This window comes from Peromyscus maniculatus, chromosome 1 (genome assembly GCF_049852395.1).
Source record: "Peromyscus maniculatus bairdii isolate BWxNUB_F1_BW_parent chromosome 1, HU_Pman_BW_mat_3.1, whole genome shotgun sequence".
NCBI classification, from domain to species: Eukaryota; Metazoa; Chordata; class Mammalia; order Rodentia; family Cricetidae; genus Peromyscus; species Peromyscus maniculatus.
This window is the reverse complement of record NC_134852.1, coordinates 162,433,777-162,459,558: the sequence shown is the minus strand read 5'-3', so window position 1 is coordinate 162,459,558 and position 25,782 is coordinate 162,433,777. Positions and strand designations below refer to the sequence as shown.

Genomic DNA, 25,782 nt, shown 5'->3' with positions numbered 1-25,782 from the left:
GAGTCCAGGCACCTGTGTAGCAACCCCAAGGCTCTCCCTGGATGCCAGAACTGACTAGAGGGCTCCTCCATCTCATGGTTTTCAGGCCTTTTTGAGCACTTCGTTCAAAGCCTTGAGGTGCACTAAATGACATGGAGTGCCAGGCTCCAGAGACTGCCTGCCATCATCAGCTCCCTTCGGCTGGGGTCCCCTCAGCTGGCCCAGGAAGAAGGGGAGCCAGTCAAATGACAGAGCGGGCCACAGCTCGTGCTGAAGGTGGTTCCACATTCCACAGCTGGGGGGCAGGGGTGGGTGGTGGCCCAGCGGGTCACCAGAGCTCTGTAGAGCAGCTCCCTGGGGAAGGAGCTCGGCTGTCATTTGATCACTGCTGGCTTTGAAGATGGCTGGGGAGTGGCTGAAACCCCAGAGCCTGAGCCTCTGGCCTGTGCCCTAGATGGCTGTACTACCCAGGAGGTGGCCTTCGGAGGTGCACACAGCTCATCTGGAGGTTCTCTCTCACCGTTGAACAGCATGCACCCAAGCAGACCAGATCCAAGGGCTGGTCTACTGCCTGAGGAGGTGGGGCTGAAGGGTAGGCTGGGCCCAAGGGGTGGGGGTCCCCAGAGGGAAGGTGTCACGCTTGGTGTGCCCACTTAACACCTCATTAACGACCTCATTAGGGATCCCTTAAGGAAGGGGAAGGTGCTAATTCCTCTCTGAGGTGTCGCTAGCACCAGAGACTGACAGTTTCCTCTGGAGGAAGTTCTGAGGAGCTGAGAACGGGGTACAGCTGAGATCTGATGAACTTCCCGGCAGGGGAGCCATCTGGGAAGCCAAGCATGTGGCCCCAGCAAAAGGGAAACTTCCTGGGAGGAGCAGTGTGGTGGAAAGAATACTGGATTGGCCAGGGAGCGTGAGGGGATCTCTGTCCCCGGGGCATGTTGAGTTTGGGTGGGGAAGAGGTCTGCAGTGTGACTACCCGAAACTTGGTTGCCCAGACAGATAGGTGCACAGCTTTCTTATAGGGATATGAATCTGGAGTGTTCTACAGCCTTGTGGCTGTGGGTGAGAGCTCAGGAGTCCAAGCTGTTCCCTGTAGAGAGATGGTATTCCCACCTCACTGACTTGCGGATGCAAGGAGTCGATACCCTGGTCGTTTCCTCAGAGATGCCACCAAGCCTACCTGAGAAGATCACTCAAACAGGATTGGGACAGGTGCCGGCGTGCTTGCCCCTGGGAATAGAGGGCCAGGGACTTTCTGTTGCAGGGCAGCAGGCTTGGTGCAGAGGTAAAGATTCTATACACGCCGGGGAAAACTGACGAATGAGCCAGAATGGGAGCAGACCGGGCTCTGGGATGTTCTCACCTGCCCTTCACAGCCCCTCCGAGAAGTGAGCACTTCATTGTCTCATTTTACACACAAGGAAACTGAGGCTCAGAGAAGTGTTGGGTACAGACCAACAGAAGCGACAGGACCAAGATCCAGCACCATGTCAGCTCTGATCCAGATGTGAGATGCAAACAGGCAGAGGGAAGGTGATGCTTGCTCTTGGAGCAGCCTCCAGGGCTGTGCGCTTGAAAGGGGGAGTGGTTAGGAGATCCAGTGGAGTGAGCTGACCGCAGGCGTGGGAGGAGACTGGCTGCATGCCCAGCAGCTCCCAGGGGAAGAACGGCACCTGAGGCAGCGTAGCTTGCCTGTCCAGGTCCCTGCAGGCCACCTCTGCCCAGAGAACTGAGACAAGCATGAGAAGCCTATGGGGAGGAAAAGACATGATCTCTGAGAAAGAATTCAGCAGCAAAGCCTGGCCTGGCCAGAACTAGAGGGATCTTTTACCTTCAGGAAACCTTTTTGCCCAGGACAGAATGTGGGAAGTCAGGTCCAGGCTGCCAAAGAGAGGGTCCTGCCGCTCTTTCTGGCCCTCCCTCCCCCATTCCTCAGCAGCCAGCAGCCCTCCCAGAACAGCCAGCAGGAAGCGAAAGGCCCCACTTGATTCCTAGGGAGTTGGCTGGTGTCAGTGGCAGGGCCTGGTGGCAGATGGCAAATTCTTTTCATTGAAGAGGAGTGGGAAATAATTACCGTGAGAACTGGAAGTGGAGCCTGGTGATAAATGGAGCCTGGTGAGGGTTGGTGGGGAGGGGCCAGCAGGGCCAAGCAGAGGCTCTGGAGCCTTATGCCTGGCTCCAGTGTTGGCTGAGTTGAGTGACCTTGGTCAGATTATGTTAACCTCTCTGAGCCTCAGTTTCCTTATCTATAAAATGGGGAGAAAAATAGCAGTTCGTAGAGAGTGTTGGGAGTATTAAAAGAGGATTCTGTGACTGCTTGCTACCATATCTAGCAGCAGTAAACACTATATATTTAAAAAAATAAATGTGGCTGAATAGTTGTTGGAATCATGTCTAGTTCAGTGCAGGTGGCCATATAGGTATCATCGACCTTATGTGGTAGGGTTGGTTCCTGACGACCCCATTCCTGTAACTCCGGGCCTGACCCCTAGGTGGCGCTTCTATAGGAAACGGCCTCTGGTCACCTGTCCATTGATGCTTTACCAACAGGACAGCAGGACTGGCTTCACAGCCTGACTCTGACCCTTGCTGTGTTACTGACTTCATGGCACCTCAGTTTCCCCATCTGTGAGATGCAAACAGACAGACTAACCTGGAGGAGTATAGTGAGGACCCCTAATGGGGAGGGGCTGAAGGAGTGGAACACTGCCCTTCAAGGCCATGGCTGGGGGTCAGAAGACCGGCTTCCCTCTCCTGGCCCAGCTGCCCCGGGCACACTGTCTATGCCCCGTGGGGCCAGGCATTTGAGGACCCCTCTCCTGCTGAAATTCTGCCCCGGCCCTGGGCAGACTCAGTTCTGCCTTCTGCTCCAGCACAGCTGATGTGTGAAAAAGCAACAGCTTTCAGGCCCCTAACTTGGGTTGCACACGCCCGGGCACAGGCTGGTGGCGCACGCGGCCCTCAGCCCACGCATCTTTCTGTCACCTCCTCTGCCGCCATACCCCTTCCTGTGCTCTCAGAGGCCAGCCCCTCGGCCACCCCTCCCCGATGGGCTGCGGGCCTGGGAAGGAGAAAGACAGTACAATACTTCCTCCAGGATTCTGGGGTCGTGGCCCCGGTGTGTGTGGATGTGCCCGAGAAGGAGATGTCAGGCTGACAGATCACACAGGCTGCTGTTGGCCCTCACTGTGGGATCTACAGGCCAAGGCCTTCAGTCTACCCTTTGATCCCTGGCAGTTCTAGGTTGTCAGTAGGTCTGAGGGTTCTACTACAGTCACCATCATGCAGGGACCTCAGCCGTGCTCAGGCCTAGGCAGCCCTGTGGGGTTGGCACCCATCGGTTGTCACTGCAGCCTGGTGACGGTGGCATCCCATTTTCCAAAGGCAGGAACCACCTAGCACTGCTCAGATGGTTGGAGGGGCCTCCACTGAGCTATCAGAGAAGCACTGGCCGGCAAGCAGAGCGAGTGTAAGCCAGGAAGGGGCTGCTGTTTCCCTCCCAACCAGGACATGGCTGTCGCTGGCAGCTGTGCCATATGGTGGTGGTTTGGGGCGATGCCACTGGGCCTTGTGTGGTTGCTGAAGTCCCAACCCCCAAGACTCTCAATTGAGCCCAGGCAACAGCAGCAGTAAGTACTGAGTAAGTTGACTGCAGGGCCTGTCTGGGCCAGGTTGGGTTGAGGGACCTGCAGTCCCCCATAAGGGAATATGGTCAAGGAAGGCTTCAAAAGGGAGGTGACTTTTGGCAGAGAGCAGCAAGCTTGGGGCAAGTGGGGTGGGGGGGCGGCATTTCAGGAAGGGAGTGTGGAACTGGGAGGGGTTGGAGAGCCTCCCTAGCTAAAAGGATCCTGCCACCTGAGGGCAAGCTGTGTGCACCTGAACCCTTTCGGCTCAGGGGTCAAGGCCTAGAATCAGAGAAAATGCCCAGGTTTGATCTGCAGTAGCACATGAAACCAGGCACATTAACTGTCATTCCAGCACCCTGGAGGTAGAGGCAGGAGGATCAGAAATTCAAGGTCTAAACGCAGAGTTGGAGACCAGCCTGAGATACAGAGACCCTATAATTTTAACAACAACAATAACAACAACACTAATAACAATAAATCAGTGGAGAAGACAGCATGTGCATTTTAAAAAGAAGTTTGCATTTTAGGAAGAGGAACTTGCAGAACGGTCAGTATTTAACCAGAGGCGTGAATCACCACCAGGAAAACTGGGCCATAGTAAGGGAGAGGGCAGAGAAAGAGGCCCCTTAGGGCTACTACTTAAGTCCTTCCGTACACATGAAGGGTTCTCCTGGTACCCCTTCACACCCGCCTGGGGCCTGGTACCCCTTCACACCTGTTTGGGTCCTGGTACACCTTCACACCCGCCTGGGGCCTGGTACCCCTTCACACCTGCCTGGGTAGGGGCAGCAGAGCTCCTGCTGGAGAGGGTGTGGCCTGCCTGCCCTGGAAGTCCTCAGGGTCTGGGAGGCAGAGTCCTCATTAGGGGCCACTCTGGGGGTGGAGAAAGGGAGACTGAGGAGGTGCTCCACAGTCGCTCCGGGCCAGGAAGTGGCCAGGCCCTCCCCCTCCTAAGACATTTCCTCCAGATGAAATCACAGCCCCAGCAGAGGAACAGGCCCCCCATTGTGATGGGCTGGGGTCTCCAGAGAAAGGATGCCTTTCAGGCCCGTAAAAATAGAAGCCTTAGGATTTATGAATCTGTACAGGGGATGCCCCCTGCCTCCCCCATCCTGTGACCTGGGGGTGACCAGCTGAAGATTCCACAGCCTGGCCTGAGAGGGCAGCTGGCTGCCAGGGGTTCACACGCACTCCTCGGCCCTTCCACCCCACCCCTCACTGATGTGCGCTGGCGTTTGTCCAGCGTCATCGTGAGGGTTCTGCAGACCTTCTCTCTTGGGATCCTGGCTGGGACTTGAAGAGGGAAGCCTAATCGATCGGCGTTTCACAGATGAGGGAACTAAGGCAGAGCTAGTAAGTTACACAGTTGGGTGGTAGGTGCTGGCCTTGGAGTTCCTGGGCCTGGACTCCCACCTACCGCGTCTAGGACCTTGCTGTGTTAGCTGCCCTGGGCAGAAGCTGGAGGGGATCTTGGAGGGGGATGGAACCCCATGCCAGTAACAGGACACGTGGGGTCAGCCCCTCAAAACTCTGCCACATGATAGAAAGGCCCTGGTGTTGACCACAGCTGTTATCCACAGACTGGTCATCTCCTCACCCCCAAACAGAGCAGAGACTGCTATTAGCTCTATCATTCCAATGTCTTGATAGTTCTGCAGTCCCGGCTACAAGATCTGGAGTCAGTCTTGGCTCACTTTCCAATCTGTGAGCGGAGAGGGCACTGCAGGCCAGGTAAGGCCCGGCCAGGGTTTTAAGTGAGAGTACTGGGATGGTGGGCGCCTGGTTGGCTACAGTGTCAGCCTTTCTAACTCCTTGAGGAAGGGTGGGAGGGGGGATTACCCACTGTGACTGAGAAAGGGCCATATTCTGCTTGAGGAGATGTACAGGGTTGCTGGCAGGGGCAGGATAGACAGACAGCAGTCTGGATGGGCAGGGCCCTCCCTGACCAGCGTCTCCAGGCGAGCATGGCACTGCATCTCCCCTGGCCTGGTGAGGGTAAAAAGCAGGGCCTCAGCAGACGGCAGCTCCGTGCCAGCCCCACCTCACTGGGTGCATTGAGTGTGTGTGTCCCACCTCCAGCTCTCTCCTCCGTGAGTCACCTGCAGACGGGAAAGGAACAGGTACAGCAGCTGTTGGCAGCTCTGCCTGTCCCAGCCTTGCTGCCACCCATGATGCCCCAGTTCCCTCCCATCCCATTCCTCCAAACTCTGAGCTGTGTCCTGGGCTGCTTGTCCCAGATTTGGCTCCAGTCCTGAGCCCCTGTCCACAGTAGACCTCCCCACACCCGAGCCACCCCAGCAGCAGCTGCTGCTTCTCCCCATCCTTCCCCCTGCTTCCCACAATCCGCTCAACTCCTCCTTGAGAGTGGGATGATGTCACTTCCTGAGAGGGGAGTAGGCACGACCCCAGCAGGCTAGCCCAGCCGCTGCTCAGGCAGCCAGCCCTGCTTCTGGGCACCCTCCTGGGAGCATGCAGTGGCTGCTCCTAGGAGATGAGCCCAGCAGAGCCTGGCCCAGTGTGACATGCTGCCCAGCCACCTGGCCCCATGCCCCCTTGTCCACTGTCAGGGCTGTGGTCACTGGTCTAAGAAGAGGCTTGGCTGGTTCCTTCCCTACTGAGTTCAGTCTCCACGTGCACACATTTTCCTTGGAACTGTCATTAGGGAGAGGGAGACCTGCTGCCCACTACTGGATCAGGTGCCATGTAAGCCTCTGCTGGCCTTGGGGGAAGCTGCCCGCTAGCAGTGTGCCTAGACCTCTATGGTAGGAGTTCCTCTCTGCACAGTCCTGGGTCCCTGCTCATATCAGCGTTCCATTTATGCCACCACTTTTTTCTCCCAGCTCCAGAGGAGGCCCCCATCTCCTGACCAGCACTCCTGGGCTTGTGGGTGACTAGTTTGTATCCAGCTACTTCCGAGACATAGACACCAAGCAGTGAAAGCTATCAGGCTAGGCGTGAGCATGGTAGAGCGGCTGCTGTTCTCACAGTGAGGGGCAGATGACCCTAGCCACACTCCGGACCCATGCTTCCACCATAGCCTTCCTTGCCTAAAACCGTGACAGTGGCTCAGAGTTTTGTCAGATGGGTGCAAAACCAAGTCAGACCACACTCACAGCTCAATGGACTCCAGCGAACAAGAAACCCAAGGCCTCACTGTGCAAAGACTGACTTCCAAGAACGACTATATGCTGGGCCTCGGCACCCTCGGTGTTCATTAGTCCCAGCCACCGCCATTCACATACTCCTCTCAACCCTCCCCAAGCCCTCAGCCTCCCTCCCACTCTCCAGGGCTCTGGGCTAAGGGACACTTGTTCTTGGTTTTGGAAGCCTTGGCCCAGAACTGTGAGTACTAGTCAGATTTCCCTGTGGAAAGACAGTGAGGGCCTTGGGGACTGAGCATCCCTTTGATGGTGGAAAGAGAATAAATTCAGGGTCTTTTTGTCTCTTTTTTTTGAGACGGAGGCTAGCCTCAAAATCATGCTTCTCTTGCCTTAGTTTCCCAAGTGCTGGGATTTCAAGCAGGCCAACCAGAACCTAGGTCTTCAGTGGAGCTGAGCAGTTACTATGGGAATGACCTTAGGCAGTGGGAGTCTGGTGATGGGCAGGAGTGACCTCAGGGGTCCCTGCTGAGACTGGTATCCTATTGCTGAGGCTTTTGTTGTTGTGGGACTTGAGAGGGCAGATGGGTCAGCATCTCTGGTGCCTGGAGGCCCATCAGCCATGGGTGGGGATGGTGCCAACACCCAAGATGCCTGTGCTGCTGACACCACCTGGTGGTAGCCCAGACAGCTCCAGGGTTCTCTTCTTGCTTTCAGGAGGTGAGCGCCAGGCCCGCTGAACCTCCCAGAGCCGCCAGCCATGCCCGGGATCGTGGTGTTCCGGCGGCGCTGGTCTGTGGGCAGCGATGACCTCGTCCTGCCAGCCATCTTCCTCTTCCTCCTGCACACCACCTGGTGAGTCTTAGAGCAGAGGCCACAGTCCTGGGTTTGAGGAGGTCCGAAAGGAAGCTTTCCAACTACCTGCTCCTCCATGCCAGGCCCAAATCTGACTCTCCTGCTCCCTGGCGCTCCTCTCGGTATTCCCACAGGAGTCAGGACCCCTCCTGACCTTGGCAGTGGGCATAGTAGCTGCCGCTGCCTCCCCATACCGACAGCAGGGCACCTCAGGGGCACCCAAAGCTAGGTGGGCAATGTTACTGTTGGGGAGATACCCGCCTCCCTTTCCTCCTGCTGAGCCGCAGCGGTTCTGCCGGCCACGGGCAGCACACAGCACAGAGGCAGCCCACCCTTGCTCACCTGTGCCCTTCTCCAGGTTTGTGATCCTGTCTGTGGTGCTCTTCGGCCTGGTCTATAACCCGCACGAGGCCTGCTCCCTAAACCTGGTGGACCACGGCCGCGGCTACCTGGGCATCCTTCTGAGCTGCATGATTGCCGAGATGGCCATCATCTGGCTGAGCATGCGTGGGGGCATCCTCTACACAGAACCCCGGGACTCCATGCAGTACGTGCTCTACGTGCGCCTGGGTAAGGGACCCCTTGCTGGGGGCTGGGGATGGTCCAGAGTGCCACACCCTTCTCTTGAACTCTTTCATTACCTCGGGTTTTGATTGCTAACACAAACAAAGACCCAAACCTTGGGGAGCATGGGGTGCCTTACTGGACTGACATTCTAGACCCAAGGGCCCAGTCCAGCCCAGCAGCTGTGAATCTTTTCACTGGGGAACACACCCACTTATTTATGTGTTGTTTCTTGTGCTTTGGTACCATGATGGCAGAGCTGAGAGATTGCTTTTGTGACTAATGGCCATAGCATAGAGTCTAAAATGCTTACCCTCTTGGCCCTTCATAGACAAACTTAGTTGACCCCCTATTTGAAACTGTGAGCTTGTCTGCAAAGTGCTTTGGTGATCCTTCTGAAACAGACCCGGAAAACCCTGAGGCCAGGCTGAGCCAGCTCCCCTGAGGACCAGCCCATATCTCTTTTGGACCCTGCCCCAGCGGCCTCTGGGGTGTTCCTAGGGAACACTTCTCTCAAACTTCTCCATGGCTCCTGGGGAAGAAAATGTTAGTTTTATTTTGTGGATGAGGACACTGGAGCCCAAGAAGACTAATTAGCTCTTTCAAGGTCACTCAGCCAAAGCAGGATGGAAGAGTCAGAGCTGGGATTTGAACCCATGCTTCTGTCTGGCTCTGTAGTCTAGGCTCTTAGCTACTATACATTGCTGGCCCTGCCAGTGTGTTGTATTTCCTTCCCACCCCCACCGGGGCTCTGGACTTAGAACACTGAGTGCATGGACCACCATGGGTTGGCTTCTGGGACTCCTCTCTCATCCCCCTGTCCCACCAAACCAAGTTCCTGAGTCTGCTGAGAAAGAAACATCGGTTTTCGTGAGTTCCAGTCTTCAGGGTCCTGTGATGAAGTCATTGGCACTCTCAAATATGGATGAGGAAATGGATGCTCAGAGAGATTAAGTCTCTTGCCTGAAATGAGTCTGATTCCAGAGCTCATGCATAAAATTCTGGAACCCCAAAGAAGCTGGGGAGTACATCTTCCTTGTTCACCTGTCCAGTCACAGTCTCAGGGAGGCACTGGGGACGGGAGAGCACAGGGCAGGCGACCAGGCCAGGGCTCTGTGCATTCCTGCTGTAAGGTGGCTAGAGGCCTAGCAGCAGGAGCCAGGCTTAGGCTCTTGGGTCCTTCCCTGGTGCAGGACAGTAGCCTTTAGTCAGAACCTACCTCTTTTTGCAGCCATTTTGGTGATCGAGTTCATCTACGCTATCGTGGGCATCATCTGGCTCACGCAGTACTACACCTCCTGCAATGACCTCACTGCTAAGAATGTCACCCTCGGTATGCACCCCACCTGCCCCGTCAGCTGAAGCCAGCCAGCCCGCGGGGTGGTAACAGGACCCAGCTTGCAGAGGAGGGGGCCCAGGCACCACTCCAGGGAGACACTCAAGCCTCCACCCTGTGTTCTGCCATTTCACTTGAGGCCCGACAGGGGGAGCAGCAGCAGACACAGAACTGTCCGGGCAACATGAGGGCTTCTCAACACCTTCTCAAAAGCCCGCAGAGCTGTCTGCTCTATGCCATGAGCCGGCCTTGGAGACAAAAGACTTCTGAGTCTTCTCGTAGGTCTCAGAAGCAGCTGGGGACACCAAGGCTACAGTGTCTCTCTGTGCAGAGCTCACGTCCCAGGAAGGTGGACCCAACAGCAATTCTTTCTTCTCATTTCTGCTGTCAACAGGAATGGTTGTCTGCAACTGGGTGGTGATCCTCAGCGTCTGCATCACTGTCCTCTGTGTCTTTGACCCCACGGGCCGCACCTTCGTCAAACTGAGAGCCACCAAGAGGAGGCAGCGGAATCTGCGGACTTACAACCTGCGGTCAGTTGTCTGGGTAGGCGGGTGGTGCCCTCGTGAACTTTGCAGACTGACGGGCAGAGAGGGGTCCTGTTCCCTCCCAAATCACACGCCAGCATCTTGTGAGCCGCAGCTCTTGTGAAAGCCTCGCTCTCTCACTTCCTCAATTCCTTTGTTGAAAAAATAAGAATAGGATGAGCGTGGTGGTATGTGCCTTTAATCCTAGCACTCAGTACTACTGAGGCAGGGGCATTCAGATTAGTTCAAGGCCATCCTAGTCTATATAGTGAGTTCGAGGCCAGCCAGAGCTATACAGTGAAATCCTGTCCCAGAAAAAAAAAAAAAAAAAAAGTGAGACTAACGGTTCCTGGCTCAGGACTGACTCAGGATGCCGGTGTGCGGTTTAAGTGAGATAATATGCACCAAGTGGTTAACGCTATGGGCTGAGTTAATGGGAAGCTGCTGTCAACAGCAGGAGCAGGACTCCTCGTCTCAATTATGAGCAGTAACAGCAGACATAAGCATTGTTCAAAGTGAGTTCCAACCCATGTCCTTCCTATAACGGGAGTAGAGAAACTAAGGTACAAAGGTTCTATGATTGCCTGGTTATGTGGTGAGGCTGAGAACTAGCTCTCAGCCTGACTTTGGAGCCCTTACTTAGCGATTAGGTGATGCTCCCTCTAGGTCTCAGAGGTTGAAAGAAGTTAATCATAGAAGGCTTCCTGGAGGAGATTTCACCTGGTGTTTAGAAGAAGTGGAATGGCAGAGAAAATGAGAGAGGGTGTCCAGCATGGCCGTAGTGACTTCTTTATTGAAAGCAAGGGATGCTCCCAGGATGAGTCACAGTACAGTAGCCCCCATAATCAGGCAGGCTTCCCCTGAAAGGCAGGCCCTGTGCTTAGCCCTTTGTGACTAATCCAGTTAGTTCTTTTGCTATCCCAGAGCAGCTGTGAGACCCCTTCGACAGATGAGGAATCTGAGTCACTACCCCAAGCCACAGGAGAGCAGGCTGCCAAGACCCCTGCCCAGAAGGCCTGTCCCCCACCCCCACTCATGCCTCAGACCTTCCACGTCAGCCCATCAGCTCGTCACTGCCTCCAGCACCACACCCATGCCTGGTCTGGCCACCTCCCAGCCTGAAATGTCAGGCTTTGGAGCCAGGGCTCAAGAGCCCGTTTCTCTGTCCCCAGTGCAGTTGGCCACCACCCCCTGTCCCACTTTGCCTGCTCTGAGCACATGCCGCACCCGACCCGTTTCTGGGCTCCTGGGCCCTGGGGAAAACTTCCTTCCCTTCCTGACTCTGGGTGATTTGGGGCTCCAGGCAGTAGGAGCCTGTGCAGCAGGGCCTGGTGCTTGCTGTCATTTTAATTACGAAGCTCCCTGTGGTTTCCAGGCCCTGTCAGAGGCCATAGCTCGCAGGCCTGTGACCTGCTGTGGTTTCTCCAGGTCTCCTGCAAGGCTGGAGAGCACAGTCTGGCTGTGGGGCTTTGTCAAGCTTACCACCTGCCTGAGTGTCCTCCACGGGCTCTAAAACCAACAGTTTTTCTAACAGGGACATCTTTCAAGCTATCAACTCCCAAGGGCAGGGGACGTGTGCATTCCGTCTACCACATGGTTAAGTTATTTGGGTTTCTGAAAGCCGGGAGTGTGTCTAAGGTTTGGTCCTTTCTCTTTCTAGTGAAATCTGGTGAGGCCTGGGGGAGGGCGTTATTCCCGGCTGTTTCCCAGGAGGCTTGACCTTGGGTTTTTGTAGAAGGAATGTCTGCCCCCTTTCACACAGCGAGTCTCCCAACAGAGGGCTGTTGGGGTCCATGAACTTTCTGTTCAGACTTGGTATGTGGTCTCCTTGGCGTGGTCGGTGGACTACTCTTGACCAAACCTGTCAGCTTCCCATACATTCCTACGGTCATCTGCCCCCTGGTGTTCATGAGAGGTACTTCAGTGGAGTGAGCTCTTCTATCTGGCCAGAGGCCGCGGAGGAAATTTCACATCCTGTGTTTGAAAGCCCGGTTGGCTTAGAAAGCAAAAAGTATGTGATGCCCTAAGAACCCAGCTGGGCCATGTTCACTCTCTCTTTGTCAAGGGTGGTGGGGCATCGATTTGGGATGCAAGGCTGCTTCATTGTCCAGGGACTGCAGGTCTCCCAGACAGCTGGTCTCTTACATCACCCCTAGCCCCTCCTGCTCCCTTCTTTTTGGTCAGCTGCCTATGTAGCCAGGGTTAAAGGAATGGGGAGCAGTTCTTGACTGCAAAGAGGAGCCAAGAAGCTCATGGAGAGCCAGTCTATTGTTTCTGGTGGCCGTAAAGTGCCTTGAATGCATTTGAGAACCACCTTGCCTCCCCCTTCCCCCCACCACCCTGTGATGGGCGTTTAAGGGGGCATCACATTGCTCAAAACCCAGCTAGCCTTTGCTGACTTAGTTTGGAGAGTTTGGAGACCTACATGGTTGGTGCCAGGACTATTATGTTTGTGCTTAAAACGCACCAAGTCCCTGTGTGCCCAGCACGATGGTGTCTTTGTGGGAAAGTAGCCTGTTGTTCTGCCTCTGCTCACTGACTCCTGGGCCTCCTGACTCCCCACCTGAACTGTAGAGGAGAAGAGAACGGACAGGGGCAACTGAGCAGGCAGGGGGCCTGCCCTACCCTGACAGCAGCTGTGAGGAGCTGGGAAATGCCAGGGCATTGCCCAACCCCCTAGATTTCCTCTAAGTACTCAATACATGAGTTACTGAAGTCCTTCGATATGAAAGGCATAGGACAGCAAGGTCATACTGGCTGACATTTCTCCCACTCTTCCTTTAAGCCTTAGATCCCCGGCTGCAGAGTAGCCCCTGCTTTGGATTCCCAGTTCTGAAGTCCCCAGGTCATGCCCATGGGTCAGTCTACCAAAAGTCAGGGACTGGCCCACCCCACAACAACTCACCAGGTTGGCCGGCAAGAGTCTCCAGGGAATACCGTGGCTGGCTGATATCTAGGTCACTGGCCACCCAGCTGTAGCTAGCCTGCTGCCTACCCTCCCCCCAGCCCCGCTTTGGTGTGTCCTGGGAACAGGCCGTCCTATTTCCCTAACATCTGGCCCAGCTCCTCTTGTCCAGCCCGTTGACTTCGCACTTGTCAACGGTCTACCTTCACAGGCACCGGCTAGAGGAGGGTCAGGCCACCAGCTGGTCCCGACGTCTTAAAGTGTTCCTCTGTTGCACCCGGACAAAGGATTCGCAGTCAGTAAGTACCCGGGGTTGCTTGCCTCACTCGGGTCCTCTGCCTGCCATGCAGGGGCCTTTCACTGTCTGGTGATGTTGGGTGGGCGGGGCTGGTAGGAGGCAGGGCCTTGATTGAGAGCAGAGTGACAGCTTGCTCCTGGGACAGCCTGCCCTTCCACTGATGGACTGCTCCACTGTGTAAAGCAACTGTTTACCTGCTTTCCTGAGAAAACAGAAAGGTGTGAAGACTGACTTGATACCCTTGGAACACAGTTTAGTTTAAGCGAAGAACAGTAACACGTGGCCAGAAGTGGGTGGATCTGGAAGGTCTGGGGTGCTGTTGAGTGCTTAGCCCGGGGCTGGGTGGTACAGTCAGCCTTCATCTCTGGAGCTCTGAGAAACAAGCTCAGCAGAAGGAAGGCAGCATCCGCTAAGGGTGGCTCTGAGCGGGGAGATAGCCCCCTTAGGGTAGGGCAGGGAGGTTAGAGGTCATCCAGCCCCACCCCTAATTTTGTAGATCAGGCAGCTAAGACCCAGAGATGATGGAATGATTTGTTCAATATCCCACAGCTGGTTAGTAGAAAGGCTAGAGAAGTCAGTAGACCACTGCTCCCTGGGGCAGACAGCGAAGTGCTCACCTCAGCTGTCCCCAGGAAGCCTGGAGAACCCCCTCCCTAACAGCACCCCCCTAGTGGAAGAAAGCCCCAGTATTCCCTGGCAGGTGGTAAGTACCTGGTGGGGTGTCTAGGGAGGCCTGTAAGCTCTCTAGATCCTGGCTGCAGGTGTGCTGTGCAGAGGGCAGAGAGTGGAGCCCTGGCAGGTGGACACGAGGCTTGCCTGGGCCTGGGAAGGGCATGGTCTTCTCCTGCGCACAACGTAGAGTCAGGGCTGTTGTGAGAAGCTGGTGTAAAGGTCGCAGGTGCCCACGGCATGGTCCTGTTAGGTACAGACAGCCCAGGGGCAGATCCCATCAGAGCGGTTTTCGTCAGCTTGTATGTTGGTGCTAAAGAACTACACTTAAATGTCAGTCTTTGAAAACACCAGTAGCATTTACATAAAGGTCTGTAGGTCCAAACATGGCATCTTGGGCTGGGCAGCTGGGGCTGAACAGTATCAGGCTATGTGGCCCTTCGGAGATTTGTGCTTGCAGCCCTGGGCTTGCCAGGCACTCAAGGGTGAGACCCAGTGAGACAGACTCACTTGCTGTGACTCTGCTTCCACCCCACCCTCTCCTGACAGGTTTGAGGCAGCAGAAGGCAGCAGAGACCCAGGACCCACACCCTGCAGGGCTTGTCTCTGTCCTTTGCCTCCTACCCAAGGCCCAGGGCCAGTCTGAAGCCAGAGAGGCCACCGACTATGAGATTGTACTTTTCTCAAACACATTACAGGGTCCACTGAGCTGAGGCTCCTGAGGAGCAGGGGGCGCATGAGACCTGGGAGCCTTCCAGAGCTCTTAGTGGGTCTTGCAGGGTCACAGCTGGCGGGGCGGGGCGGCCAGATACCTTGTGTGACTTCTCTGCTGGAGAAGGGCTGCCTGGGCCTTGATTCTGGGTATCCAGAGCAAGAGGAGAGGTAGGGCCTCAGGTTGGCACTTGAGAGCAAAGGGTAGCATGAGCTGTAAGGATCTCAGCGGAGAGAAGAGGTCTGGGAGGAAGAGGAAGGACCCACAGATGGTGAAGGCTCTGAACCCAGAACAGGGTCCCCGGGTTCCTGCTGCACAGAGCCACTGCCTGAGGCCCACGTTGGCCAGGATTGTGGAGGTTCCTAGTTCACCTGCCCCGGGGATTCACTCCTGCTCTCTCCTCTCTCCTGCTGCCTTGCCACCGCCTCCTGCCCTTCCTGGGCCTTGCTTGACAGGATGCCTACTCAGAAATTGCCTACCTCTTTGCTGAATTCTTCCGTGACCTCGACATCGTGCCCTCCGACATCATTGCTGGCCTGGTGCTGCTTAGACAGCGACAGCGAGCCAAGCGCAATGCGGTGCTGGATGAGGTGAGCACCCCGAGCTCTCCCGTGGGCCGCTGCTGCTGATCCGTGGCGTCCTCTCCCCCAGGAGCCCCCCCCCTCCCGCCACTGTGGACTGTTCATTGCCCTCCGGTGTCCTAGCTGAAACCTTCAGCCAGCCATTCCACTGACTCCTGATAGGGTGACTTGTTCTCTGGGCCACCTGTGGCTGCCTCTGAGGCCAGCCTCCGAGGACATCCTGATCTCTGGGGTTAGATGGCCAGTGCCCGCTCGCATGCTTCAGCCTTCTGTCTGGAGTTTGTCCTGCCTTCCTGTCCTCACCAGCACACCAGTTCCAGTCTCAGCACATCTCACACAAAATTCCTTTCCCTCTGAGGTGGCACAGGACCATCCCCTGGGGGCTGAAGCTCTGCGTAGAATGGGGGGAACTAGAAACACTGGGAAGTATGATTTTGGAAAATTGCTGGATCCTGGAAGAGCTGCAAGCCTCATGCTCCTTCAGACCTCTGAAGCAGGCAGGAACCGAACTCCCTTCTCATCTTCGCATCCAGACCACTGTCCATCTTACCGCTCCTGTTTTCCAGGCAAACAATGACATCTTGGCCTTCCTGTCTGGGATGCCAGTGACCAGAAACACCAAGTACCTCGACCTCAAGAACTCGGTGAGTTGGAAATCCCTTCCTCCCCCCAGTTCTCTCTACCACCTCCCCACAAACCACGTGGTGTGAGCTGACCCCAGCGCTCTTGCCCAGCCGTCCAGGGAGTCTCCTCTCAGTTCAGCACCTCAAGAGCCCTCACATCGTGCCATTTCTATAAGTGGGACCCTGAATCTCTTAGCCAAGCTCCAAAACGTTTGAGCCTGACTTCTAGAGATTGCACAGTGCTTCACGGGGATGAGCTGTGACGTTATTGCTGCTGCTTCCCTCATGATAGGCATTGCCATTTTAAAGCCTTTTTAGCAGTAGAGACTTTCCTCAAGCACCTGTAGTAGAAAGCTCATGTGTTACAGGGAAAGCGGGTTCTGTGGTATGAGGTCCAGCCCAGGCCAGCATGGCCAAGGGCGGAACCACAGTCAGCCTGGCCCAGAGAAGGCAAACCCATGCGCTTCCCTGCTCCCTGGCTTCTCTCTGCGACCTGGAGCAAGTCTGTCATCCTCAAAGCCTTAGGAGAGGTGTAAAATGCCCTAGGCACCCAGAGCTGGGGTAGGAGGAAGTGACCCATCCTAAATCCAGTCCAGCAAGGTGCTAGAAACTTGGTGCCAATTAAAACAGGTCTGGAGAAGTTTTAGCCCTTTGGGGATCTGTCTCTAGAGAAGCCCCAGGTGTCTTGTCTCCCCAATCAGACATCATTTCATTTCACCAGCCACATAGATTGACAGCCGGTGCCCCTAGCCAGGTGCCTGCCACTCACTAGGGCCCTGCCTGGCTGGCTCTTACCACCCCCTGGGGGGAGGTGCAGAGTCTGCACCTGCCACCTGGCAGAGGCTGCCAGTGCCCCGCCCTCCCTGTCCTGTCACCCCGGGTAATTGCCTCTGCAGCTACTGGCTCCTTCCTGAGTTCCTGAAGAGCAGGCAGAGGGTGCTGATTGAGGCCTACCTGTTTCACGTCACAAGATGACTAATCACCCTCCTTAACTTTTACAAGGTGACTAATTCCCTCTAAGTGCCACGGTCCTGGTGCCCAGGGGCTGGGGACTGACTGACAGGCTTTCCTGGGACTCTGCCATCCCGCCTCTGGACAGCTTGTAACACTGATATCAACCACAGCATCAAGAACAGTTGTCGGGCAGCAGGACTCCTGGGTTTCAAAGTGGCACCTTTCTCTAGCGTGATCCCAATCTCAGGGAGACGGCTTCCCCGAGCCTCAGGAACCTGGGACTCCATGAGTCAAACTGGAGAGCCAGAGACATTTGGTGACATGTTTCCATGCCCGGCATGGCTTGTCTTGTTGCCCATAGCAAGACACCCCCAGCTGTGGGCCCCAGGGCTTCACAGGGTTAAGTTTCCCAGGGCCTGATTGCTGAGGCGGAGCGACTGCCACTCACAGCCCACACTCCCTCCTTCTTGGGTAAACAAGCCAGTGCTCCGAGTGATTTTTCTGTCCCCACATCATGAATTCTAAGAGTGTGGTGGTAGGATAGGTCTCGTGAGTATTCTGGCCTGCGTACAGGGAGATAATTGGGCAAATGCAATCAGTGTCTGAAGGGGCTGCCCCTCCTCCACCCTGGGGCCCAGAAGCTATCCTGCACTGGAGCAGGTCGGCAGGCTCCCACTTCAGGGGCTGGTGGTGGCTGAGGTAGCAGGCAGGAGGGGCAGAGGTCACCACCCTCTCTCTCTATCCTGTCTTCCAGCATGAGATGCTCCGCTACAAAGAAGTCTGCTACTACATGCTCTTCGCCCTGGCCGCCTACGGCTGGCCCATGTACCTGATGCGGAAGCCCACCTGTGGCCTCTGCCAACTGGCTCGGTCCTGCTCGTGAGTACTCTGTCAGTCCCCAGCCACACCAGCGTGGGGTGGAGGGAAGGGATTCAGTGATGTGCTGGTACCCCCTTCCCCTGGGGCTTTGAAACTGCTATCCTGCCCCCACCTCCTCTGGCCCCCACCAAGCAGCTTCTCTCCCCTATGGTCACTGGGCCACTGCCTTCCTCCTGCTTCCTTCCCGGACTCCAAGTAGACAGTTCTGGGTTTGAATGCAGACTTTCAGTTGCGGCCTTGGGCAAGTCAGTACACTTCTGTGAGCCTGGCTTTCTGCATCTGTGAGGTGCGATGTTGACGCATCCATTTTTGAGACGCGATACTGCAGTGTCTACACTGCCGATTCTCCTCTTTGGGCTTCCTCTGCCCCCCACAGCCATTCCTGTCTGACCACATCTCCCTTCTCTTGGCTCCCCTCCTGTGCTCTGCCTTTCTAGAAGAATTTTCTGGAGACATAGGCCCACTCCATGGAGGTCTCTTGAAATGCACCAAGAAGGCACTTTGAAAGGCTTTACCAGGCTCTGAGCAGAGAAAGACCTGGACCCAAATCTGGCCTGTAACTGGCTCCGCCCTCAGCCCCACCCAGGGGCGGGGCTGTGTGCTTCTAAGTGGGCCAGAGAAGGGCTTTGGAAGGACCCTGTCCTTCTGTGGTGTCTCCACCCTCAGTCCATGACAGACAGAAGCGGGACAGTTCCCTGGGCTCCTGTTCCAGAAAAGCTGACTTGATAGGCCAGTACCTCTGTCCTCCATGGCCTGTCCTGGGGGATGACAGCATCCACCCCTGCTCTGCAGTGCCTCTCTCTTGAGAAAGCTGGTGGCTCTTGAGACCTTGTCCTCACCACCCCCCAGCAGCTGATCAGAGAAGACCAGGTCACTACATGCCTCTCCCATCTCTGCCAAATGTCCATGCCTGTTATTTTCCCCTGCATTCCTGGGACACGGTGTGGATGGGGAGATTCTCAAGATGATCACTGGGCCAGGAGCCCCAAGGCCACCCACCAAGCAGGTGGACCTACTCCACTTCTCAGGGGCCTGTTTCCCTGGTTCTGGCAAATGCTATCAGCCCATAGGACAGTTCAGAACCACGGGGCCACTGGCGGTGGGGCTCTGAGTGCTCTGGGAACGGTGGGAAGATAAGCACCTGTATGAGCCAATGCTGCAATGGCAGAGGACAGAGTCGGCAGCCTCGGTGGGGCACAGTCAGGCCCCGTCCTGGGAGAAGGAGCTTAGGGTAATGTGGAGAGGAAGGCCCAAAGCACAGGGATAGCTGGAGAGAGAGATGGCTGGGCACCGTCTGCCGTCCGCCGCCGCCGCCACCGCCGCTGTCATTTCCACTAGCTCTCTGATGCTACCCTGAGGTTGTCTGCCCCAGCAGGTGCGACATCACCACTTTGTCAGGGCCTGTTGGGCGTGGAGGGTGAGCGGGACAAGGGGCGTGACACAAGGGACAGGCAGGAGTCCAGTAGCTTGGGGAAGTAGCAGTCAGCGCCGGAAGGAAGCTGAGGCTGAGCCGGACTGTGGCTGCAGAATCAGGAAGTGACATGCCAGGAAGGATTTGAACCCAAGTTCTGACTCTCCTCTACCTCATTAGAGCCTCCTGCTCAGCTGAGGAAAGAGGGGAGCTTCCTGAAGGCTTGAAGGTAGGAGCTCAGACCCTGGGCCAAGCCTGCCACCACCTGGCCTGATTGGTGTGGTGGCTTCTCCAGGCTCAACTCTGGGATGTGTATCCTGTGTGTTGTATCCTGTGTATGGGGTAGTCCCACTCCCAGGCTCAGGCATTTCCGGGTCTCGGCTTGACGCCGGGGTTTCTCAGTGAGGCCTCTCCCTGTTGGAAAGTCACAGTCCCGCAGTCACTGCTCTGGGAGGACCAACACCACGCTGAATGTCGATTCAAGACAGCTGGCAGCCCGGTCACACTTCTCCCAGCTCCTGGCACCCGGTCTGTTGGGTGCTGGCTCCCTCTGGTGGCCCGAGAAGCAGATGCAGTTCTCCCGGACCCATCCCCCACCCCCGCCCCTAACTGAGAGACCATTTCAGCCCTGGCTCAGCTACCTGGAGAGCCTCCTGTGCGCGCTTGTCTAGGCTTGGTGCTCGGGGAAACATTTGTGACTAGCACGGAGCAGACCTTGCCCTGTGTAGCTCCTGCCAAGACAGTAGGCAGCTGAGGGACTCCAGGGCAGGTCGGAGCACATGGAGGCTTTGGAAGGGCTGAGTGCTGGACCAGGGGTCATGTCAGGACGGGCCCGTTAGAGAGGTAGCTGGGGCCGACCTCACTGTAGGGTCCCCTGGGGTGGAAACTAAAGGGTATAGGAGGATAAGGTGCATAGAATCTGGTGAGGGAGCGGAGGCAGAGGAAGGGAAGGCAAGAGTGGTACAGACCAGAGGGGGTCGGGCAGCCCGTCAGACAAGGCCAGACGGGGCAGAGCCTGGAAAAGACTGAGACCTGTCTGCTGAAAAGGAGGGCCTTCCTGTGGGCCCGACGAGGAAATGTCCTAGTGGCTTAATGTCTCTCCAAAGGGTCCTTGTGCTGCTGGGTTGGTAGGCAGGGGCAGGGCGGACGAGGCAGAGGAAGTTAAGTTAGTCTCCTGGAAAAGGACAGTGGATGGGTTTGGTTTTAAATACAAAGACAAAGTAGACTGGTGTGGAGTGATTGAGAGGAGCTGGTGTGATAGCCAGGGAGCAGGCTGGGGACCCGGAGGGCCGACAGTCCGGCTGAGGGGAGATGCCATGTAGGAGTCCGGTAAGGTACCTTTGGAGGTCTGCAGTGGGTCTACTGGGGTCCAGAGGGGACTGACGGCAAGCACATGAAGTAGGCTGCTAGAGGGCAGGGAGGTCCAGGCTGGAGCCAGGACCTTGGAAAGCTGGAGCGGAAGCTCCGTCTTGGAAGAAAGAAGAGCGATGGGGTCTCCGACCAAATGGGGAGGGATTCCTGAGTCAGGTCCTGCCTGGAGACAGTGTGATGAGCTGGTCCAGGGTTTGACCAATAGAGGTCACCAGGGCTTAGCAAGGGTCAGTCGGGAGACAGAGACAGGGTGGAAGGAGAAAGCCACCGCATTGGTGCTGACCAGCCCTGGGCTTGCCGCCACCCACTCCAGGTGCTGTCTTTGCCCTGCCCGACCCCGATTCGCTCCTGGTGTCACCATTGAGGAAGACAACTGCTGTGGTTGCAACGCGATTGCCATCCGCCGTCACTTCCTGGATGAGAACATGACTGCAGTCGACATCGTCTACACCTCCTGTCATGACGCGGTGAGGGGCCAGGCTGGGGACAGGAAGAGCTGGGGCCCGAGCTCCTCTGGAAGCCACTGGGGACCCAGGCCACCAAAGCAATCCCTAGGCCAGTGGAGCCAGCTGTAAGTTTCCAAATCATCTCCAGGATGTAGTCCAGAGATGGCCTCCTCCATTTTGGTGACCCAGACCCACACTGCCTCAAGCTAGGTGGGGAAATGGATGCCAGTCCCATTCAGAATTAGGACCTCCAGGCCCAGCCTTAAGGAAATGGGAGAAACCAGAGATACTGGGGAGAGGCAGTAAGCCGTTTGGACTGAGCACAGGGCTGCCCGAGGCAGAGTGGAGTGGGAGGGTCGGGGACCAAAGACTCCTCGGTGAGCTCCAGGAACCCTGGATGTGGCAGGTGTTAGGGACCCTGTGGCCAGTGGGGAGTTTCATTGATATTCCCTGAGTCTGGCCTCATTCTGGGGTCACTTCGGCTCATGAGCTGGTACTCCTAGGTCTATGAAACTCCCTTCTACGTAGCTGTGGACCATGACAAGAAGAAAGTGGTGATCAGTATCCGGGGAACCCTGTCCCCCAAGGTAAGCTACCCATGGCTCCCCCACAGGCCCAAGTACTTGTGGCCTTTGCCTGACCTCCTCAGCCACCCTCATGTGGCCTCTCTCTTTCCTCAAGGATGCCCTGACTGACCTGACTGGAGATGCTGAACGCCTCCCTGTGGAGGGACACCGAGGCACCTGGTTGGGTCACAAGGTATCAGCCTCAACATCCTGAGGTCCCCTGACCTTTGCCCCCAAACCCTGACAGCACTCAGGTGCCTGCAGTTGAGGGATCATCGTCCCTCTCAGAGATCAGTCAGAAGGCTGTGGTTTCGTCTGCCTGCCCAGTCTAAGGCTTGGGGGATCGGGGGCTGTCCCTAAAATCTCCAGGGAAGGCAGTGGGGAGATGTCATACCTGTTTCTGTCAGGAGACTCCCCTCTGAACCTCTGTTTTCTCACTTGCAAAACGCAATTCAAAATGGAACCGGAGAAGTACCCACCAGCCCCCACAGCCTGTTTTTCGAGGGCTGGAAGCGGGCACTGGCTGAGATCACTGGCTGTGCCAGTCCCTGAGGTTTCTCACCAGCCCTGCTCTGTTCCTCCCACCCAGGGCATGGTGCTCTCGGCTGAGTACATCAAGAAGAAGCTGGAGCAGGAGATGGTCCTATCCCAGGCCTTTGGGCGAGACCTGGTGAGTTCTCCATGCCGTCCCATGCTGGAGAGGAGGTGAATGATGGCACCCGGCCCCAGAAACCAGCTCCTGTCCGTCCCTCCCTCATTCCCAACTCCCAAAGCTGGCTCCACTCTGCCCACCCCACTTCCCAGGCCCCCCTTCCCAAAGTGTCCTTACTTGGTTCCCTGTACCCAGTTAGCAGATGTGTGCTCTGCCAGCCTCGTAGTCGGGACAACTCATTGCTGGGCATTTTACAGAACCCAGTGACAAAGTCAGCCGTCCAGCAGGGAGAAGGCTGCACCCCAGCTAAGTGGCAGCCTGAGTCAGCCCAGCCACTGCTCCCTCTATGGGTAGCTCCCGACGATGCTGCCAGCACCCATTCCCAGGTCTGCCGGACTCTAGGCTAGTGGTCAGGTGGAGGAACGGGGTCATCAAAAGATTATAACTAATCACCAGAGTGGTCACAGGGCAGGTGCAATGCCTAGGAGGGAGGGAGCTGTTTCTGGGAAATCAGGGAGGGCTTCCTCAAGGAGGGAATTTCTGAGAAAGGCTTCAGAGGATGCATAGGAGTGTGTGAAAACAGTCTCACTGAGCCTTCACCCTGTGAGGACGGACCTAGCTTGGCTCTCCCTTAGCCCTAGTATCCGTGCAGGACAGCATGATCCCAGGACTCTGAGAAGAGCCCTCATGCTCCCAGTGCCAGCTGGGAAACTGAGGCAGGGCTCTCAGGCATCTCTTGGTCCCCAGGGCCGTGGAACCAAACACTATGGCCTGATTGTGGTAGGCCACTCCTTGGGCGCTGGCACAGCTGCCATCCTCTCCTTCCTCCTGCGCCCTCAGTACCCGACCCTCAAGTGCTTCGCCTATTCCCCGCCAGGAGGCCTGCTGAGGTAAGAAGCTTGAGGCCTTCGAGCTACCTGGAGCAGCTAGGACCCTGCAAAGCCAAGGGCTGACTTGGGCTGGCCAGGCCTGGAAGCCGGTGGCTGGATGGGCAGCCCACCTCCTGACCACTGGAGACTTGGGAAGGGCACGGGACAGGATTTGGGTGGTAGGTCGAGGGCTTTATAACGTGCCAAGTGGGCCCTCCTCCAAAGACCTCTGGAAAATCACAGGCGGAAAGGGCGGAAATTGAAGGCCGGCCTGGCACTCTAAGCTCCCTGGGAAGCCTCGAACCCAGGTGCAGAGTGGGGCCACTCCCGCCAGGGCCCTGCTCCGGGCCTAAGCCCCTCTCCTTAACTTCTCTTGCAGTGAGGACGCCATGGAGTACTCCAAAGAGTTTGTCACTGCTGTGGTTCTGGGCAAAGACCTTGTTCCCAGGTAAGTCCCTCTCTGTTGCTCTGGTTCCCTAGCGGGCCTCACCCCACGCCACAGCGCTCACATCTCAGCCCCCCTCATCCTCTTCCTAAGGACTCTAGTAACCCTTCCCATTCTTAATGGCCCTGTGGTGAAAAGACAGACCGTGTGGGGTCCACACCTTCCTGAGGGCTCTCTGACCTGACTTGCCCCCACATCATGACCCAGCTGGACCTACCTTCTAGTTCCTGGAGGCCAGGCGCCCCCACTGCCCCCTCTCCTGCCCCTTTCCAGCCCCTGCCTGGGCCAGGCTAATGCTCGTCCCCTTCCACAGAATTGGACTCTCCCAGCTGGAAGGTTTCCGCCGGCAGCTCCTGGATGTCCTGCAGCGAAGCACCAAGCCCAAAGTGAGTCCCCACCAGCTCCCTGGCCACTGCGAAGTCCTGGCTGTCCCTCTAGTTGTCCCCCCACTGACCCAGGGACAGAGCGCAAGAGGCCACAGCTGTGCTATGGACACTTCAGGCTATCAGACCCTCAGTGTCCCCGCTCAGCCCATCCAATCCTTGCCATTGTGAGGAGACTGAGGTCCAGTGTGGAAGGAACTTTGCTCACATAGTAAGCTGTCATGGTGTCAGGGCTGGAACTAAGGTGCTTCTGCACAGAGCTGCCTGCCATGAGAAAGGCAATCCCTGAAGGGTGCTTTGAGCGGGCAGAGAAAGGCCTGCTGAGGTTGCCCAGGCTCTATGTTGGGGGTTTGTGCCCAGCGTCTCCCACTATCCAGCTTATTAATACACACCAGGCCGAGGGAGATCCTGGAGGCCCTTTCTATGCAAAAAGACCTTCACTGCCAGGCAGGTGGGGTGGGGCAAGGTGTTGTGGCCAGACATCCTGGGGTAAGCCAAAAATAGGAAGAAGCCCTTTTTCCCCAGAGGGTGCTCTGTGAGACAGCCGCTCACCTGCCGCCGCTCACCCGCAGTCGCTCACCCGCCGCCGCTCACCCTCTTTCCGCTGCCTGTCTGCAGCCTTCCTAGCCTTTGCTGCCCATGCCTCTCTGGCAGTCAGGACCCTGGGTCGGGTGTCAGGCAGTGGGTCAGCATAGCTTTAGGAGACTGTCTCCCTGAAGACGCCTCCTCCTTGGAAGCAGTATCTGCTCCTCACAGAGCCAGGCCCAGGCACTCATCAGATCTGGGACCTGACCTGGCAGGTCCCGCTGGGTCAAACTGAGGCCTGTCCCACCTCTGCCTTGCACAGGGACCCACAGCAGATCCCTCCTCTTACCAGGTGTGTCTCTTACCCACTAGAGGAGGGCTTGGCTAGTCTTCCAAGCCCTTGCCAGTCCTGAAATGCAACAATTCTGTGTCATCTGTCCTTGGCATCTTATTGGCCACTCGGCCACCATACACCTCAGCCACTGCCTCTTCAGGTGGGCACAGACCTCTGATGCTCTGGCCGCTGCCCCCATCACCAGCCCTCTCCTCTCATCTGCTGAGCCTCTCCTTGCAAGCACCCCTGATCCTACCCACCCAGCCAGAGCTACTCAGCTCTATCCCCCTCTTTCTGGCCCTCTACAGTGGCGGATCATCGTGGGGGCCACGAAGTGTATCCCCAAGTCAGAGCTGCCTGAGGATCAGGTGGAGGTGACCACCTTGGCTAGCACACGGCTCTGGACCCACCCCAGTGATCTGACCATCGCCCTTTCGGCTAGCACCCCACTCTACCCACCCGGCCGCATCATCCACGTGGTCCATAACCATCCTGCAGAACAATGCTGGTAGGTGCTGATGGAGCTCTGGGCCACTCCTGTAGGCGTGAATCCAGGGCAGGGGCTGCTGAGGGCTGGGCCAGCCTCTGGTCAGTTAGCCACTCACAACTGGGGTAGAGATAGAGGTCACAGTCCAGAACTCCTATAGAGAGGTTCCCCCAGCTGCTCACCGTGGAAAGGGAAACAAAGATCCAGCTTGCAGCCATCTCCAACAGGGCTTCCTTTATGATTCTGTCTCTCTGAAGGAGCCTAGTCCTTGGAAGCTGTGTCTACACCTCACAGGGCCACACCCAGGCCCAGGCATTCATCAGATCCAGAAGCAGGTGTCAGGGACCCGACCCAAAGGTGGCTGTCCAGCTGGGATAAACTGAGGCCTGTCCTGCCTCTGACTGGCACCAACCCACTACCAGCCCTTCACTGGTGTCTCCCAGCTCTTCCTAGTCTTGGTGCATTTAGGAATAGATGACCTATAGCAGCCACCAGGCTCTGGCCAGCTCGTACCTCAGTGTCCCTGCATTAATGTGGGCAAGAATGTGGCCAAGGCAAACACAAGAACAGTGTGCTAGTAGGTAGACTCTCTTTCTCCATACTCTCAGAGCCTTGGGTCCTGGGCCCTCTTTCCTAACACAGGCTGCCCCCGCCTTCAACAAAAAGCTGGGGAGCTGAGCCCTG

General features: G+C 56.6%; 1 protein-coding gene across 1 annotated transcript in view; it reads left to right on the top strand.

The window, feature by feature from the left end:
- Dagla (diacylglycerol lipase alpha) overlaps positions 1 to 25,782 on the top strand; it is a 58,380-nt gene that overhangs the window by 26,130 nt on the left and 6,468 nt on the right. The window contains exons 2-17 of the mRNA XM_006993875.4: positions 7,424 to 7,561; positions 7,920 to 8,131; positions 9,357 to 9,458; positions 9,856 to 9,994; positions 13,105 to 13,192; positions 15,028 to 15,162; positions 15,720 to 15,797; positions 17,485 to 17,609; positions 20,705 to 20,858; positions 21,341 to 21,424; positions 21,519 to 21,596; positions 21,993 to 22,073; positions 22,803 to 22,945; positions 23,304 to 23,372; positions 23,683 to 23,755; positions 24,920 to 25,119. Of these exons, the coding sequence (XP_006993937.1) occupies positions 7,467 to 7,561; positions 7,920 to 8,131; positions 9,357 to 9,458; positions 9,856 to 9,994; positions 13,105 to 13,192; positions 15,028 to 15,162; positions 15,720 to 15,797; positions 17,485 to 17,609; positions 20,705 to 20,858; positions 21,341 to 21,424; positions 21,519 to 21,596; positions 21,993 to 22,073; positions 22,803 to 22,945; positions 23,304 to 23,372; positions 23,683 to 23,755; positions 24,920 to 25,119 (1,856 nt within the window). The 5' untranslated portion in view covers positions 7,424 to 7,466. The remainder of the gene's footprint in view (positions 1 to 7,423; positions 7,562 to 7,919; positions 8,132 to 9,356; positions 9,459 to 9,855; positions 9,995 to 13,104; positions 13,193 to 15,027; positions 15,163 to 15,719; positions 15,798 to 17,484; positions 17,610 to 20,704; positions 20,859 to 21,340; positions 21,425 to 21,518; positions 21,597 to 21,992; positions 22,074 to 22,802; positions 22,946 to 23,303; positions 23,373 to 23,682; positions 23,756 to 24,919; positions 25,120 to 25,782) is intronic.